An 18,586-nucleotide genomic window follows, 5' to 3' on the forward strand; every position below is an offset into this window, starting at 1 on the left:
TGTTACTGAAAATGAAAAATTAATACACGGTTTATTGAAAATTACGTGAATATAGAAACTGTGGGTACTTAAAAATCTTTACACAGATCAAAGCTGAATAATAGAATATTTTATTTGTCTTCCTCACCATATACCATAATTCCAACCATCCATTTAATTAATATTCAAACATTTTACTCGATAGTGTGACTATTGTGACTATTGTGACCATTGTGACCCAAAAAAATAAGCTTTAGCACAGAACACACGCTTATAATTGAGGAGTTTTTGACTGGTTTTAAACGGTTATTTAAACCAAATAGTTCTCAGTTGTGATAGATACAAGTATTGAAAGAAATAAAAGACCATGATATAAGTGATGAAGAGAAATTTTAGTGATTGTTTAGAAAGTCTACCCTCTCCCGAGTATTCGGAACCAGAATATCAAGTTTTATCAAGTCCCAAAAAGACGCGAGTTATAACGAGATCACATGAGTTTATTGATGGATTAGAAGGTTCAATGCTGGATTTTGTTAATAAAGATGGTTCTATAACGAAGAAACGATTAAACTTAGATTATAATCATCCAAAACATCTTGTGGTTGTGTTTTTCGGTGTTATTAATGAATTTTTGGATCCAATAAATAAATCATATGAGAAATTAACCAAGGTATTCAATTCAGAAGTCATTGCAATATCATCAAATGTATCCAAAAATAATTATGCCTTCCCTTTGATTAATGGATCTAAAATATCTAAAAAGTTCAATGTTTTAGATCCCATGGGAGGTGGTGTTTATCCGAGAGATGTTATAATGATCTTTGATAAAGAAGGTAATAAAAGAGTTGAAATACCCGTGACTTTGTATAATAATTACTTATTGGATAAACCAATAGTGGAAGTTTTAATGGATTATTTGGAAGAATTGGAAAGTGAAGTTATGACGTTATAATATTGATGCCGGTGAAAATAATTTTGTATATTAGTGTATTAGGTAAATGGTTATAAAAGCTACAGAAATATGTGCATTCGAAAGTTATGATTTAATTGTAGCTTTATATTACATTTATTAATTAAAATACAAACCATCCTCCAAAGTAGTTATGCCTTTTCAGATTTTAAGTTTTGAAAATCCTGAATTTGTTCTTTCAAAATGTCAATCTCACCATTAACTTGTTTTATACCATTTTCTAATCTTGCAATTTCTTCGTACTCAACTTCTCTACTAAATTCAGATTGTTTTTTCAATTCGGGTAGTCTATTACCAGGTTTTTGTGTCATGATTTCAAATAATTGTTCAGTTGGTTCATTAAATACAATTTCATCATATTGTACACTTCTAACATTTCTATCTTTATCAGTCAGTACAGCATCTGGTGGGAATCCATATGGATGAAGTCTTAAATGATGATATAATGAAATGTTTTTCTCATTAGCTTCATTAACAAAATATATCTTGATACCAATTTCAAATTCACCCCAACCAGTTTCTGTAACTTGGAAAGGTGGTGATTCAATTGATCTTGTTGGATTATTATAAGTATCATGTAATTTGAACACTACTTTTTTAATAAAATATGATAAATCTTCCCCATTTGGTCCTCTTACAAAGACTGTCCAGTTATGTGTGTGTTCATCTGGACAATTTGGAGGTCTTTTTTCACCAAATGGTTCTGCTGTGTTTCCATATATTATAGGACGACTTATCGAAAGTGTCTGTTATCCAGGGTGTTAGTAAGGCAATTTGAGCCAGAAAAAAACGCACATTAACATACCTTTATCCTCTTGTTGCTTGCTGGTGCCATTATATCTTCTTCAACAACTCTATACCACTTGTTTAAGCACTAAATCTCTGTTGTTGATGTTCAAATCTTCACTGTTATTTAAAAATGACTTTCAAATGCAAAATACCCGCGAACGCGTTTTAGCTCTCTTCGCGAATTTTTGATTTCAAGAGAATAAAAGAAAAACAAAATCATCACGAGCCAGAAATTTAAACACAATAGACACGAGACCACAGAATTTGAAAAAGAACTTTGTTTCAGCTTCACACTTAGCATTTGCTTCATATCCACATTCGCTTATCCCACATAATTATACAGCTAGCAAGATGGTGCTTAAGAACCTTTATATCGCCAGAGTATGTTTTCTTTTGAATGTTTACGCACCATAAATACCCGTGATGCCATCATAAGGGGAAGAAACACGAGAACAATACTAACTTTTTTGAAATATAGCATGGTTACAGAGCCAATTGGTTACCAGAACCACATCCAGTGAATCCAACTGGGATTGATAGTGATCCTCCATTAGCTGACCATGGTGTTGATCAAGCTAAAGAATTGGCTCATTATATATTGTCTATTGAACCACATCCTGAAATGATCTTTACTTCACCATTTTATAGATGTTTACAAACATCAGCACCAATTGCCGAAGTCCTTGGTATTGATATTGAACTTGAGAATGGTATTGGTGAATGGTATAAACCAGATAGAGAAGTTATTCCAAAACCTGCAGGTTATGATATTCTTAAACCATTTTTCCCAAAATTACAACAAAATTGGGAACCAACTTTAAAACCATCATTAAGTGGTGAAACTCAAGAACAAATTTTTGAAAGATCCAAAACTTTCTTACAGAATTTTATACCGAAATTTGAAGCAAAATATCCACATATTGAAACAATCATTTTCGTTACTCATGCAGCTGCTAAAATTGCCTTAGGTATGGCACTTTTAGGGTTCAATAGCGTATTGGATGCTTTAGACGATGAAGATACTAGATTGAGAGCAGGTGCATGCTCATTAGATAAATTTGAAAGAATCTTGAATGGTAAAACCAATGATAATGGCACTGATTGGAAAATTACAATGAATGGTAATTGTGAATTCTTAACAAATGGTGAAGAAATGCATTGGGACTTCCAAAATGGATTTGAAGCAGGTTCAGATGCTGATATTAAAGCTAGAAAAGCTGCAGAAGCTTTAAAAAATAAAACTAGTGAAAAAATTGATTTAGACACAAATCAAGAAGAATATGAAGATGTGTACGTTACTTTAGAAATTCCAAATAATAATTATAATACTAATACTATACCCGCTACAGCAAAATTACAAGCTAGTGGTTTACATACACAGGCTCCATTGTTTAAAGTTGATAATGAGATTTATCAAGGTGATTGGCAAAAATTAGTTGGTACAGAAGTTGCATTTACTGATGATATGGAACAAAAATATGTGATAAGTGATAGAATTAAATTGGAAGATGTCACACCTTCCTAGGTAATAGTAATCAAAAGAATAATAGTAATAATAATAATAATCAAAAAAATAAAATGAAAGAATAAGAATGGTTGGTTTTAATAGAAAGTTATGTTTTGCAAAAATGTAGTACTCAGGTTGAGAGAATTCGCGTAATTGTTGACGTATATTGAAGATTTTGAACTTTTGCTACAAGATCTACAACTTTAGAATCAGAACAATATTGACAAACGAAAGTTTGAAGTAACTGATCCAAGCATACATCATGTCTTTTGAACCATTCAAGCATCCCGTTTTCGATAAGATCAAATCCAAGAGATTCATCTTAGCTTCAACTTCACCAAGAAGAATTGAAATTTTGACTCAAATGGGATTTGAAAATATCGAAATTTATCCATCAAATTTTCCAGAAGATTTGAAGAAAGAAGATTATACACCAAGTGATGTAAGTATTCATTATCCTTTTTTTCTAATAGGGGAATACTAACAACTAAAAGTATGTCTTGAATACAGCAATTGGGAAAGGTCAAGCTGTGTATGAGGAATTGGTAAGTTCAAAGATCTCGGTGATATGATAAAGTCTCCTATTAAACTAACACCCTTCAGAAAGCAAAAGGTGAACATAAAAACACTATAATTTTAGCTGCAGATACAGTAGTTGAAATTGATGGAAGAATTTTTGAAAAGCCAAAAGATAAACAAGACCAATTAACAAATTTGACCTATTATAGAGATAGTAAAAAAATTCAACATGTTTTAAGTGGTGTTGTTGTTATAAATGATGGTGAACAATTCTCTTTTGTTGAAAGTACGTCATTACATTTCGATCATGATGCTTCAGATGAAATTCTTAAAGCTTATGTTGATACAAATGAAGGCCTTGGTGTTGCTGCGGGCTATAGAGTTCAATTAAGAGGTTCTTTATTGATGAAGAAAATTGATGGTGATTACTATAATGCTGTTGGATTACCATTTAGAAATACTTTTAAACTTATTGAGAAAGCTCTTGGTTGATTCAGCTTTCATGTTTATTTATTATATTTGTAAATAGTCATGTTCTGGTTAATAGACACTTTTAGAGTTGAGAACAAATTTCCAAATTCAGTAAGGTGGACTAAATGTATGAAGATGAAAAGCAAAAAACTTTAAAACCTTCAATTCCTCCCATTCTTGAATTAATTTCAAGCAAGTGGATTGATACTGTTTGTTTATTGATTATATTGCATCAAACAATGAGCCCTCCCGAGTCAAAGTTAAAAAAGCAACAAAAGGAATTCAATATCCTTTTGAATTTTCCAGATGAAATTCAACATTTAATTATGGATAATTTGAAATCCCTTGATTTATTGAATTATGTTCGTGCTGTTCCTAAATTACAAAATCGTTTCAAAGAAAATTATAGAGTCTTTACTGATCGTGTTGATAGAGCTGAATTTTCATTTTTATCAAATCGTTTTTGTTTCAAGCTTTGTCAAACTGGTAAGAAGAGAAATGTTGACAAGTTTCAAATATTCAATGGAACTGTTATGTTTGAAATTTTCGGAAATCAATCAGACAGAGGGTATAGAGATGATTCCCCCATTGATGAGACCGTTAATTTAATTGAAAACATCACTAAAATAAATACTAATGGCGTAGAGTTTAATGTCAAAGCTCATACACATACGTCATTAATTTATACAGTTAGAGAACTTTTAAAGATGTCAAACGATCCAGATTATTCATTAAAATATATCAGCTTTCCCAAACTGGAATTTCTTGAGATTGGTTCAGAATTTGATATTAATAAAGAGGTGATTGGATCACTTGAAGGATTAATACATCTCAGAATGAATAAATTCAAAGGTGTTGCTAATTTGGATTATTTTCCAAATTTAAGAAAATTGACCATCCAAAATGTTAAAGAATTATCATTTCAGAAGTCATCCATCTTCCCTAAAGTACTGGAACTGAGGTCATTCCACGGGGGTATCTCTTTCACGAGCTCAATGTGTCAAAAGTTAAAGTATCTTTATATTGACCTTCTTGATAGAAACTCGTCATACCCATACACACACCAAAGAGAAAGAAATCCATCAAAATATGGGTTAAAGGATCTTGAATTCCCAAATTTGAAAGAGATCGAAATACAAAGTGGTCAAATAATTAATGAGATTAGAAATATTTCAGCGCCATTGTTGAAGAAATTCAATGTTAATGCATCGTCTTTGGAACTATGTCTGGAAAATTTATCATTTCCAGCTTTGGAATCAATTATTTTGAAATCAAATGGTGGGTTAATTATCACAGATATTGCAAACATGCACTTTCCTCAGTTGAAAAGTTTTGAAATCACTTCTTTCTATGATAACTTGGATTCGAAACGAGATCACCCTGAGGATACTTCAGAGCTACCATTTCATTTCTTGAAAAATGCAAAAAAAGGTACAATTCATGGATGTCATCATATTCTTAAAACATTGGATATGGCAAATCTAGAGGAATTGTGTTTAAATGGTTTTCCCTGTTAAAGGATATCCTACAGATACAACATTTGATAATTTGAAATCATTGAAAATCACTGGTGATAGATTTTGGAATTATAAGGAACATGGAGAGGTCCCTCGAATGATTGCCCCAAATTTACAATATCTCGAACTTGAATCATGTCAAGTTTCTAAAAGTTTCTTTGACGAGAATTCAAATTTTGTTGACAAAATTATTTGTCGAAAGATACCGGCTCTTGATATATCTAACGTTAAGCTTCCATGTCTTGAAGTTATTGATATAAGTGTTGTGGAATCCGAAGTAAACTTATCCAATTGCTATCTTCCTTCGCTAACCAGCTTGATGATAAAAGGACTTGACAAAGGTTATAATCCATCTATGTCTAAAACTAATGTGACCCTCCCTGAACTCAATTCGTCTCCAAAGTTAGAAAATATTGACATTTCATATATCAAGGCGTTAAAGGGTCTATTAACAAACAAAAGCTGCCCCAAATTAGCTAAGTTAAGATTTTACAAATGTGTTAAAGATGATTCAAGAATTGAGGTTGTTCCTCAAGAAAATCTGAAAACCATGATTATTGATACGTCGGACTCTAGTGATCGATATTATTAATTCATTTGAATCGTTTTTCTTAATCCTCAGATAAGTGTTCTAGTTTGATATATTATATATTGATGTACAGATAAAGATGCAATTAAACTTGTTAGAAGTAATTTGTAGAACGTTAAACTACGGAAGTTATACGTGAAATTATATCATGCTGTTATAAATTCATCGAAATTTGTGTAATTTGGATCTATATTTGAATATCTACTTGATCATTAAACTACCTGTATTAACCTATGATAACTAAAAAACGATCTTACATTCAAAAATTAATCAGTATAATTCAGTATATATATTTAAATATCATAATATTGTTATAGATTTCGCTGTATATGAATCATTCGTAGCGTGATTTAACTCTAGAACCAGAACCGAAGTCAAAATTTTCAACGCGTTCAATCCCTTCTAAAACATGAGAAGGCCTTGGAAAGTAAAATTCAGAGCTGAATTTATTTGTTTTGATATATATGTTAAATGTTGAGTCGTGGAGGTATTGGTCCAACATACCACCATCTTGGAGAAATTCCTCCATCTCACTTGGAACTAATCCATTTGATATATTTTCAGCACTTAATGATTCAAATGGAAGAAGTCTCTTTTCAGTAATCTCATTGAAGCTTGTTACATCTGGAATTCCTAGAATATCATCAAATTCATCGTAAAATCTTAGTTTGCACTTGAAAAGTTCAGTATAATGACCTTCAGGGCTGATAAACCCGTCTCTAAGACAATAAGAGCAAACACTCTTGTTAATGTGCCTATAAAAACTGGGGATTTTAAAGTGAATACGACATCCTTTATAGATATGTTTGTTCTCGAAATCTGAAGCTCCAAATGAACCATTATTGTAGATAACAGATCTCAACCCTTCAAAAAAACTTCTATCCAGTTTAACATGTTTAATAAAAGATTCATATTGTAAGTCCTCCCTTTCAAAAAAAATATTCGAGTTGCAAATAGATAAAATCTCTTTGATATTCCTCGTTGTATAGAACTTGGTTTCATAATATGATGACCATGGTGGTATCCTAACTCTATGACTGACAATTTGACCAAGTCCATCACCATAGTCATCTTCACTAGATTCAGTTTCATCAATGATATCATTCTCCATTTTCAGCTTTTGAACCCTTGGACTTGTAGCTCCAACAACTTTAATACTTTGCTCATTCTCTGAACTAGAATCACCTGAGACTTCACAAGCAGAATACGGACCATTTGTATAAACATTATCATCATAAATGCTGATATCACCGCCAAAGTCTTCTGATTTGGCTTCTATAGTAGGAGGTACAGATCTTGAGATTTCCAAATCCAATGAACTGTTTTCCTGGTTGATTGCACTATTATCTGCTTCACTAGATGACTCTTCACCATTCGCATCTTCTGAATCCTCATCTTCTGAATCTTCTGAATCTTCTACCTCTTCTGAATCTTCACAATTTGAATCTCCCTCTTCTGAAGCTTCAAAATATGTTTCTTTATTCAAAGACTCTTCATTTTCTGACTCTTCACTTTCTAAATCTTCACTTTCTGAATCCTCACTTTCTGAATCAGCCTCACTGCTCGATTCTTCATTTTTCACAACTTCAACATCTGATTCTTCACCGCCAAACCCCTCAGGCCCGGATTCTTCAGCATGATATTCGCTGTCAGACTCATCATTTTCAGACTCGTCACTTTCAGCTTCTTGACTACCTTCATCTGCCTCATCGCTGTTTTCAGAATAAGCATTTTCAGCAACTTTTGAAGTATGTCCAATTTCAATAGAAGCACCAATACCTAATGTATTACCTCCCTGAGAGCTTAATTGACCACAAACTTCAGCACCCAGGGTTTGAGACAATGATGATCCCAATGATTCTCTATTTGACACAGAGCGAGTAGCATAACTTGAAGCAGGGGTTGATGTTTTTTCTTGCGAGATACCATCCCTATATTGAGAACCTTTGTATTCTAAATTTCTCGAAATTTCCTTAAGCCTTGAGTTTGAAATCGGCTTAGAAACCCCACGAGATGGTGATCCTTGAGATTTGTTGACCTTGGGTGAAACGATGCTTAATCTTTTCAAAGCATCTTCATCTTCAAGCTTCAAGTCTACCGTGTTTATGGCTTGATTGGATTGAACCAGTTTCTTTGGCGAAGAGCCTGGTGTTTTTGGTTTGCTCTTGTGGCTCATGTTTGAACACACAAAATTACTGAGCAGCAAATTATCTAGGTACCTGTTGATATATCAAGCTATTCGATATTTAGTGATGATATGGTATCTAGAGTAGATTTATATAATTTTCAGTGTATGGAAGTACAAAAAAATTAATATCTAGTATTTAATATATTTATCTTGATGTACCACAATACCCAGTCACTTAGTTTATACCAGCTCAATTACTCTCTATAAGTTACTTCTGCTAAATGGATAGCTGAGGTGGATGATTAGAACTTTACTTTCATAAATGAAATAGTTGAGCTGGAGCAGAATGGCAATTTATATAGCTTTAAGGGGCTTGATCAAAGAAATATAGATAATTCATGAAAGTTTTACTTTGGTTTCACATTCGTTTCAAAATGGTTTCATCATAATAAATCGCAATATTGAACTTATAGATCAGGACCACTAGAAATCATGTGGGTACTATTCTTTTACTCGAATTTGACTTGCAAGCTTGGGCATACGAACGTTTATTCACAGTGTGCTTGGAAACCTGAGTGTTGAAGGTACTATTTTATCTCTACAAAGGCGGACGTAGTACCTCTTGACTCTTGAGTGAATGGATATTAGCGGCTTTAAAGTTCACGACGCACATACTCAGATATAAAAGTTGAGCTGCTTCTGTAGCAGCTACAGTAAGATAATGTCCATTCAGGATTTAGTCATGTATTATTTGATTATATACTCAGTAGTAAGTAGATAGTCTATATATGGTTATGACTTGATTCTACACAAACTTGCTAAGAATACAGTACATAAATCGACAAACAATTATATTAGGTAGAATTTGTAAGTACTATTCAACAATCTCAATATGTTCCACGACATGGGAGGGACCGTACAGTAATTCACCATTTTCCGCTTTGTAATAAGACTTTGTAGTCTTGACTGAAAAATTAAATTTTGAACTAAGACGGGTTTCAACAACTCCACCTTTCTCCAGAAGTTTACTACCCTCTTCATCAAGGCCTGCCATTATATTTGATGCACTTAATGCTTCATATGGAAGTAACACATTTTCTGTAAATTCACTGAAGCTGGTGATCCGATTAATTGATGTCTGATCGTTATCATCTTTAAGTGTTAAATGGAACATGAAATATTCCCTGAATGTACCTGCTGGTGGAGGGTCGTTTTCAAAGTCAAGACCCTTGGGAACACAATAGATACAATACTCTATTGGTTTTCCAAATTTGTCACAGAACTTTGATACTCTTTTTTTCTTTTTATGATATATGCATCCAGTATAAATATGGACTTCTCTAAATTGATCTCCTTTGTAAATATTGACAGCACACTTACAAGTCTCTCTCAATCCCTCTAAAAAGCTTAGGTCAATAGCAACATTAGCTAAATAAGAATCAACCACTAAATATTTCCTTTTTTCAAACTGCTCAGATTCCAAAATGTTTATCAATTCTTTGATTGAGCGGATATCATACCATTTTGGAGTCAACTTCGAATCATAATGTGGATTTCTAATAAAACGAAGCTTAGATTTCTCCTCAGTTTTGACATCGTCTGTAATGTTTGACTCGATTGTTATTTCATTCTCCATTATTGGTTCACTAATGTTCTCATTTGTCATTTCTGAGCTGATTTCATCTGTAATTGATTCTTCTTCAGCAGAGTTAGTTGTACTTTCTTCACCGGCATCATTCCTAGTACTTCCTTCTTCGCTAGTTTCTCCGTCAGCTGTTATTTCTTCTTCATTAACCTTAATTTTATCATTTTGAGCTTCCTTATCAAACATTTCAAGACTAAAAGGTTATTCTAGTCTGTTCTGGGTGAATATTGAATCAAATGGACTTGATGAATCTTGAGTGTCTTCATACCGCTTTGCAAAAGCATCTACTTCATCTACTTGGTTTCTAATAGCTTCGGTTGCACCTTTTGTATAATTTTTATTGGAGCCAGTACGTCTCTTTTTAGGAGAAGTAAACTCATGGGCCATATCAGCTTCTTTATCATTAAAAGTCATGTTTCTTGTCCGGGTATAATGTGGATTTAGTAGATTTGATCTTTATGAATGAAACCAGAAGAGCACACAGTATCAAGTGATCAACAGGGCTATTTGGTTACATGATTAATAGAATGTCATTATAGTAAATGGCAAACAAAACATATATATAGGTTCTCTCCTTTTTGTTGTGGGTATCAAACTTAATCTCAAAAGGCTGGCTGGCTGGCCCGGTTACTTCTTGTTCTCAATGTGTCAAAATTTACGTGAGTGAAAATGAAGATCAACGATGACATATTTGAAGTCAATGTTGTTCTTTTAATATATTTGTACTAAATACTAGTCTTGGTCTTCCTCTTAGACTTTTCTAGGATTACTAACTGCTTCTGATTTTCTTTCTGTCATATATATAGTATATAGTAGATACCTTAAATATACATCCTGTCGATACCTCAGTATCCAGTATTTATGCTTACAATATTCTGTCTAGTATAACATGATGATTGAACGATTTAATGTTGTTCAGTCTTCTGTTGGAATATGGACACATGCTCTCTTACACCCTAATATTACCACAACCAGCTAGTATGTATCTATTCTCATGAATATCTTCATGTATTTATATATTTTGGTGATCATTTGTTCGCCTAATCAGTATATCAATTATAAATTTAGCACGTCTATATTGATTCAAAAATATTTACTGAAGATCCGAAAATCAATAAGAATATTCAAAACTGAGTATATAATATTAACGTCGATTAATATATGTCTTATTGATTATACCAAGCTGTACATATTTTAAGCAGGAAATATGTAGTCGATTGTATTACTCTCCATAATGAAAAAGTATGTACTTAATTAATTAGATAATATGAGGTAAGTTTTACCTTATAATTTCCCTGTAATACCAGAATATACTCAAATTTTTTGATTTTGGAATTTGTCTCTAGGTGATGACGTTGTTTAGAGACCATATGATAGTCACTGGTACAAAGAACCATAGCTCGATATTTCACAATAATATTCAGTGTGAGTGCTATATCTTTGAGATCATATAGCTCTTAGATGTGTCCTATTCACCTTCAATAAAGCCTCTATATATACCTTTCTACTAAATAATTGTGTTTCAAAAAGAAGATGGGTATACTTGATTATGTACCTATTCTATTTCCGGTTTGAAGCCCCGGTCCGATGAGCTTCTAAAAAAATTTTCTATCATACAGAAAGTTTAAAAAAAATAAAGGTGATCTATTAAGAAAGAGGCATAATTGAAAACCTTAACAGAATACAGAACAAATCGACAAATATGGGTACCAAGATCGTTAAGAAATCAGTTGTTAAACCAAAAAAGGAAGGTAAAGTCGTTAGACCTAAAAAAGAAACTAAACAAGTTATAATAAAATCTAAAAAAGCTGCACCAGAACCTGAATCAGAATCTCAAAGTGAAAATGAAGATGAATTAAAACAAGTACCTAATGAATCAAGTGATGATGAATCAGATACTGATTTTGAAGATGATGGTACTTTAAAAATAAAGAAGAATGCTTCATCAAAAGAACAAGATGATGAATCTTCTGATGATGAAGATTTTGAAGATGAAGAATTAGGTGGTTTTTCAAGTACAGATGATGAAGATGAAGAAGAACAAGATGATGATGAAAGTGAAAATGATGAAGAAGAAGAAGAAGAAGAACCAAAAGAAAAGAAATCAAGCAAAAAATCTAAAGCTGAAACACATCAAGTTAAAAAATTACCAAAAGTTGATAATAAAACTAATAAAAAATCTAAAAAAACCAAAAAAGGTGTTATATATATTGGTCGTTTACCAGATGGGTTTGAAGAAGCAGAATTGAGTAAATATTTCAATCAATTTGGTGAAATAACAAATATCAAATTAGCACGTAATAAAAAAACTGGTAATTCAAGACATTTTGGATTTTTAGAATTTAATAATGGTGATGATGCAAAAATTGCACAAGAAACAATGAATAATTATTTATTAATGAATCATCAATTAAAAGTTGAATTAGTTCAAGAAGAATTTAAATCATCTAAAAAAGCTAAAAAAGCTTTTTTCAAAGTTAGTAAATTGAAAAAAGATGTTGGTAAATTAAATGCAAAAGATCAAGCTAAAAGAGAAAAAAGAGCTAAAGCTTTAGAAGCTGCTGGTATTAACTTTTAAGGCACCAATCAATTTATATCATTAAATCCATGATCATGATGGACATCACCATATACTTCTACGTTTAAAATTCAATAATTGCATTCATTATCATACGATATACTTAGATTCGGGCATTTTCTTGAATTGGACATATTATCGATAACTAAACGAATTGCTTACACTTCCCTCATAGGATCCGTAATCCAAGGATTCTAAAACCTACCATATATAAAAATTGTACAATAGATTGTTAACAAAACCTTTTGAATTTTTATTGTAGCTCTAACTTTCCATATTCTATTCTAATAATATGGTAAAAATTATCCTAATTGGGTAAAAAATAGTCCGAATATCTCGCGAATTTTCAGTTTTTTTCACAGCTATGAAAGAATTTTAGTTTCGGACACGCTGATTTAAGCTCAACGAAAAAAATTACAAAGGAATTAAATTTGATTTAAACGAATGAAATCCAATTTTTGAAGTTATTCTTTGATTTTGCTTGTTGAATTTAATCTTATTCTAATCATAATTTAATTTTAACCCTCAAGAACTATTACAATGTCAGCTAAAATATTCACATATGATGAAATTGCCGAACACAACACTGCAGAAGACCTTTGGATGGTTATAGATGGTAAAGTTTATGCTTGTACTCCATTTTTAGATGAGCATCCGTGAGTATTATAGATATTTATACATAATGAGGGAAGCAACTAACGATGAAACAGAGGTGGTGAAGAAGTTATGGTTGATTGTGGTGGTCAAGATGCTACAGGTCCATTCGATGTATGTGTTTGAAATAATTTTTTGTTGGGAAATCAGATCAACTAACAATTTAATATAGGATATCGGACATTCAGAAGATGCTAAAGAACAATTGATCCCTCTATATATTGGTGATGTTGATCCAGATAGTGCTCCAATTTCAGCAGATTCATCAAGTGGAGCAGGTACCACTGGTGGTGAACAAAATATTGGTTTAATTATTGCAATCATTGTTATTATTATTGCAATTTTAGCATATTTTATCTTATTGAAATGATTTGATCAAGTTGATCTATTGGATCTCAAATAAAAATAAGTCATTCAGTCATAATTACTTTCTTCCCTACTATTTATTCAGTTAATCATTGTTTTCAGCACTACTTAATAGAATTTTGGTTATAATATCAGTTAATTTTGTACAATACACGTATATTTATAACAAGAGCCAATAACAGTAGAGGTAAAGCTGACCATCATACGATGTGATGTTTCATATTAAACTAGGATAGCTTCTCACGAGTACTGTGCATTTTCCCATTACACTGCATCAATACTAGTCCACTCAGTATTCAACTTGACTACACGATCCCCAGCTTATCAAACCTGCTTATCAGTCATCAATTTATTCGAACGTTCATTGGTATACCAGAAATTCGCGGGATTACTTAACCATCTCTTTTTTTTTTTAATTTTAATTTTTCAGAATCTTCAATCGAGAATCTGAAAGAAAATAAACGAAAAAGAGAAAAAGTACTTTATTGACACATTCAAAGAACATTTCTGGAGATTTTGTTAATCTGTAACTATACGAGAACATCATGGAGTCTAGAACATTGAAGGACATATTGGATGGTGACAACGATGTCGAGATCGAAGAAGCTGACGTGAAACAACCGGGAGATTTAGCACATTTAGATGCTACTCAAGAAGATGCCAATGGAGAACAACCCAATAATTCAGAATTATGTGCAGAATGTCAAGATATGAGAATAGAAGTTGTTTGTAATAGTTGTGAAGAAAATTTCTGTGGTGGGTGTTTTAATTTGATACATAATGGTGGTAAAAGAAAAACCCATGATTCAATTAAATTGTACTCCGAACAAACCCCAGATACCTCAAATGGTGATTCGAAAAAACAACCAACAAAGGATGAAGATGATAATCAAGATGATGAAGATACTCAAGTCGATGGGGATGCCGCTCCGGTACCAGCTGAAACTTCCATCAACAGAAGACTAGTGGAAAGTATCAAGAATCAAGTCAAATATATCCCATTAAGATTAACCGCTGAAGAACGTCATTTATTACATCTTTTAGAAGCCGCTCTAAGTGTTTCTCAATACACTGATAAAGTTGATATCGTATCACACACTTCAAAATCTAAGAGAATCGTATCACAATTGAAAGAAATGTGCTCTGTCTTAGCAGGTCTTGTTGTTGCATCAAATTTGAAAAGTGGTCAAAATTTAATTGAGAATAAAAATTTTGAAGATAATGCTGATTGGTATAAGACTGTTTTTGAAATTGGTAGACGTTATAAAATTATGAATCCTGAAAGAATGAGAGAAAATTTCGGGAAATTATGTTATATGGTTATGGATTCAAGATTACCAGAAATTGAATCACATATGGAATTCCATCTTTATAAACCAATTAAAACAGTTTATAGTTATCTAAGTTCTAGACCTGAAGATCAAGGGAAAGCTTTAGGATTATTTGATGATGAATTAATTATTTATGCTACAGCTGAAATTTCACCAGTAGGGAAATCAAGACGTGAAGTTCAAAGAGATATTAAAATCAAAGAAAATTCAATTGAAAAATTATCATCAAAATATTCTTCATTCAGAGGAGGTTTTTCAAAAGAAGAAATTCGTCAAGTATTATATTCAATCGGTGATTATAATGCTTATACACATATGAATCGTAAACCAATTTTAAGATTTATTGAAAGATTAAATCAATTTAATGAAGATGATATTAAATCACAATTTTCCATTGGTATTCAATATGGTAGATCCGGAGCAAGATTAACACATGATCATGATAGACAATTCCAATATGTTTACCAATCTTTAACTCTATGGTCTATTATTCAAAGAGAAATGATCCGTCTTTGGTCAATTGCAGATGATGATATGTTTGATGGTAGAGCTTATAAATTATCTTTTACAGGTCAAGGTTTACATAGAGTTAAAGCATGCCCGGCATTATACAAGGAAATGTATAGAATTGTCGGAGAATGTAAATCAAGATGTTCAAATTGGATTGGTTCAAGTGTGGTACATCTTGGTGATGATGCAGTTCCAAATGCATTACATTTCTTGGATAAATATACTCAAGTTCCAAATATTTTAATTCCAATTGATCAATGTCTTTTGAAAATTGATGAATTAAATAATGATCCTTTCACAAAAAGATATATTCAAGATCAATTTGGAAATTCTGAAAAATTAAAATTATCAATCTTACAAGATTGTTATGCTCATATGTTTGATGGTAGTGGTGCTGATAATTTTTACATGTCTGGTTCATGTATAGATGGTCGTTTAACAAGTGCTTGGAATCATACCAATCAAATCGCCAAAAAGCCATACTATAACATATTCTTGTTGACTGGATTCATTGGATTCAACGGTTCAGATGGTTTCTAATGTATATAACGAATAAAACAATAAATTAAATAGATCCGTTGCATTGTAGTTCTGTGCCTATATTGAATAGTTAGATCAAAAGTCGCGAAAAATTCGACAAATGTCAATTTTATAATTAGACGTGGATCAAAACATCAACAATAACATAAACAAAAGAATATGTATTTAAAGAGCTAGTCAAACAGGTCACAATGAACTTTCTCTCGAAGACATTTACATCTTTGACTGGTGGGTCAATCCCATACAACTTTGGTGAAGAACAAGTGCCCAATCCTTCTTACATTGCCCCAATTTGGAAAATTTATGATGGTACTAAAAAAGATGATGGCACACCATGTACAATATTTGAATTTGACATTAAAGCACGTCCTGATTTATTACCATTGGCCTCAAATTCATTGAGAAAAATCAGAGGGATAAGATTACCTGGTATTTTGAAAATTTTGGATACTTTTGAAAATGATTCAAATTTATATATTGTTTCTGAAAGAGTTCAATCATTAGCAAATTATTTGAAAAATAATGAAGATTTAACAGAACAGATTAAATTGTTAGTTATCCATTCTGTTGCTAAAGCTATTAAATATATTAATGTTGAAGGTTCTTCTGTATTGGGATATTTGGATTTTACAACAGTTTTTATTAATGAACGTGGTGAATTTAAATTAGGTGGGTTTGAAGTTGTCACAAATTTAAAAAGTGATCCTGATCAAGCTTTGTATAGATTATCAGGGAAACTATCAGGGTTTAATGAATTATTATCACCAGAAGTTGCATCAAATGGTATTGATGTGTTGAGAGGTTCACAAGCTATCAAATTTGATACGTGGAGATTGGCTGTTTTCATATATAAATTATTCAATATTGGTAAATATTCAATCACAAATGATGATATAACAAAAGGTTCCAAAGTTCCAAGAAGTTTATTAGCTGCTTACAAGAAGTTAATTGCATCATCAGTAACAGTTAGACCTACGGTTGATCAATTATTAAAAAATGGTACAAATTCTTATTTTAATACCGATTTAATTACAGCTTATAAAGAACTTGATGAATTTCAATTAAGAGATGATCAAGAAAAGTTACAATTTTTCCAAAATATTGAAAATGTCAAAAATGATGCTCCTCCAGGATTCTTGGAAAATAGAATCATACCTGAATTAATTACATTTTTCACGCAAAGTCCAGAAAATGCTGCGTTTGCACTACGTTTAATCTTAACTTTTGGTGATGCTTTACCAGAAAACAATAAGAGCATAATTGTCAAACCAATCATCTTGAAAGCTTTTACTTTACCTGATAGGCAAATTCGTGTGTTATTATTAGCTTCATTACCAAAATTCATGGATGTTTTAACAAAATCAGACATTAGTGATCGAATTTTCCAACATTTTGTTACTGGATTTTCAGATTCTAATCCTGCAATCAGAGAGGAAACTATAAAAGCAGTTTTATTAATTGCACCAAAATTATCAGAGAGACAATTAAATAATGATTTATTAAGATTTTTAGCTAAAACTCAAAGTGATGAAAAACCAGAAATTAGAACAAATACTACAATTTGTCTTGGTAAAATTGCTGAATATTTGAGTAATTCTTCTAGAGCATCTATATTGGCTACTGCTTTTGCCAAAGCCATGAAAGATCCTTTTATTCACTCAAGATTAGCGGCTATTATGGCAATCACAAGTTGTATAAACTATTTCAGTCCTGAAGTTATTAGTAATAAGATTCTTTCAGTTATTGCACCTTCATTGTTGGATAAAAGTTCAAAAGTTAGAGATGAAGCACAAAAGGCGTTTGATCTATTTTTCAATAAGATTAAAGAAGAAGCTTCAAAGTTACCACCTGATAATGACTCTACTGCTGATGAAAATGCAATGGATCAAGTTACTTCTGATGTTCAAAATTTTGGTTTAAATTTTTCAAATGCATTAAATAAGTTCACTGGTGGATTTGGTGGCTCTTTGAATCAAGATGCTAATAATAACATAACACCAACTGATAGTAGATCTACCACACCATCAGTCGTTTCATCGTTCCAAAAAGAACCAATTGTTAAGAATGAGCCTACAAAAGTTGAATATACTGAAAATTGGGGTGCTGATGATGATGAAATTCAAATTGATGATGATGATGGATGGGGTGCTGAAGATGATGTTACGGAATTCGAAGAAACACCAGTTGAACAACCAAAGATTGTCAAACCTGTTGTTAAACCAATGTTTGGATCAACATCAAATACAGCAAGATCTAAACCTGATCCAAAGCCTATAACTAGAACTAGAACTACAAGTGCACCTGCAAAGAAAGGTTTACAATTGAAACCTAAGGCTAAAAGTAAATTGAAACTTGAACTTGATGATACTGCAGGGGATGATGGTTGGGGTGATGGTTGGTAAACCATATATATATATATATATAGATTCTACATAAATGACTTTGAGATAACGTATTAACTAAAATGTATATTCTATAATGTAAAAAGTAACT

The 18,586-nt window shown here is 31.9% G+C and overlaps 10 protein-coding genes across 10 annotated transcripts; 7 read left to right on the plus strand and 3 right to left on the minus strand.

Moving 5' to 3' along the window:
* Nucleotides 1-358: 358 nt before the first annotated feature.
* BN7_616 (uncharacterized protein) lies at nt 359-931 on the plus strand (the record flags this gene model as incomplete). Its single annotated transcript, XM_011278809.1, has 1 exon — nt 359-931. The coding sequence occupies one exon, from the start codon at nt 359-361 to the stop codon at nt 929-931; it is 573 nt and encodes a 190-aa protein (XP_011277111.1).
* Nucleotides 932-1,080: 149 nt separating this feature from the next.
* Nucleotides 1,081-1,784, minus strand: YAF9 (YEATS domain-containing protein YAF9; the record flags this gene model as incomplete). The annotated part of the gene is made up of 2 exons (XM_011278810.1): nt 1,081-1,695; nt 1,755-1,784. The coding sequence occupies 2 exons, from the start codon at nt 1,782-1,784 to the stop codon at nt 1,081-1,083; spliced, it is 645 nt and encodes a 214-aa protein (XP_011277112.1).
* A 305-nt stretch (nt 1,785-2,089) lies between these two features.
* On the plus strand, nt 2,090-3,263 carry BN7_618 (uncharacterized protein; the record flags this gene model as incomplete). The annotated part of the gene is made up of 2 exons (XM_011278811.1): nt 2,090-2,119; nt 2,217-3,263. 2 exons carry the CDS (start codon nt 2,090-2,092, stop codon nt 3,261-3,263), a joined length of 1,077 nt encoding a protein of 358 aa, XP_011277113.1.
* Nucleotides 3,264-3,507: 244 nt separating this feature from the next.
* Nucleotides 3,508-4,256, plus strand: BN7_619 (nucleotide diphosphatase; the record flags this gene model as incomplete). Its single annotated transcript, XM_011278812.1, has 3 exons — nt 3,508-3,687; nt 3,756-3,777; nt 3,853-4,256. The coding sequence occupies 3 exons, from the start codon at nt 3,508-3,510 to the stop codon at nt 4,254-4,256; spliced, it is 606 nt and encodes a 201-aa protein (XP_011277114.1).
* Nucleotides 4,257-4,360: 104 nt separating this feature from the next.
* BN7_620 (uncharacterized protein) lies at nt 4,361-6,344 on the plus strand (the record flags this gene model as incomplete). The annotated part of the gene is made up of 2 exons (XM_011278813.1): nt 4,361-5,666; nt 5,755-6,344. The coding sequence occupies 2 exons, from the start codon at nt 4,361-4,363 to the stop codon at nt 6,342-6,344; spliced, it is 1,896 nt and encodes a 631-aa protein (XP_011277115.1).
* A 331-nt stretch (nt 6,345-6,675) lies between these two features.
* BN7_621 (Halomucin) lies at nt 6,676-8,517 on the minus strand (the record flags this gene model as incomplete). Its single annotated transcript, XM_011278814.1, has 1 exon — nt 6,676-8,517. The coding sequence occupies one exon, from the start codon at nt 8,515-8,517 to the stop codon at nt 6,676-6,678; it is 1,842 nt and encodes a 613-aa protein (XP_011277116.1).
* An 826-nt stretch (nt 8,518-9,343) lies between these two features.
* Nucleotides 9,344-10,300, minus strand: BN7_622 (uncharacterized protein; the record flags this gene model as incomplete). The annotated part of the gene is made up of 1 exon (XM_011278815.1): nt 9,344-10,300. One exon carries the CDS (start codon nt 10,298-10,300, stop codon nt 9,344-9,346), a length of 957 nt encoding a protein of 318 aa, XP_011277117.1.
* A 1,516-nt stretch (nt 10,301-11,816) lies between these two features.
* On the plus strand, nt 11,817-12,692 carry NOP15 (rRNA-binding ribosome biosynthesis protein NOP15; the record flags this gene model as incomplete). The annotated part of the gene is made up of 1 exon (XM_011278816.1): nt 11,817-12,692. One exon carries the CDS (start codon nt 11,817-11,819, stop codon nt 12,690-12,692), a length of 876 nt encoding a protein of 291 aa, XP_011277118.1.
* Nucleotides 12,693-14,257: 1,565 nt separating this feature from the next.
* On the plus strand, nt 14,258-16,093 carry BN7_624 (uncharacterized protein; the record flags this gene model as incomplete). The annotated part of the gene is made up of 1 exon (XM_011278817.1): nt 14,258-16,093. One exon carries the CDS (start codon nt 14,258-14,260, stop codon nt 16,091-16,093), a length of 1,836 nt encoding a protein of 611 aa, XP_011277119.1.
* Nucleotides 16,094-16,284: 191 nt separating this feature from the next.
* CEX1 (COPI-interacting protein CEX1) lies at nt 16,285-18,495 on the plus strand (the record flags this gene model as incomplete). Its single annotated transcript, XM_011278818.1, has 1 exon — nt 16,285-18,495. One exon carries the CDS (start codon nt 16,285-16,287, stop codon nt 18,493-18,495), a length of 2,211 nt encoding a protein of 736 aa, XP_011277120.1.
* Nucleotides 18,496-18,586: the final 91 nt, after the last annotated feature.

Source organism: Wickerhamomyces ciferrii, contig 00011 (genome assembly GCF_000313485.1).
Source record: "Wickerhamomyces ciferrii WGS project CAIF00000000 data, strain NRRL Y-1031 F-60-10, contig 00011, whole genome shotgun sequence".
In the NCBI taxonomy this organism is placed as follows: domain Eukaryota; kingdom Fungi; phylum Ascomycota; class Saccharomycetes; order Phaffomycetales; family Wickerhamomycetaceae; genus Hansenula; species Hansenula ciferrii.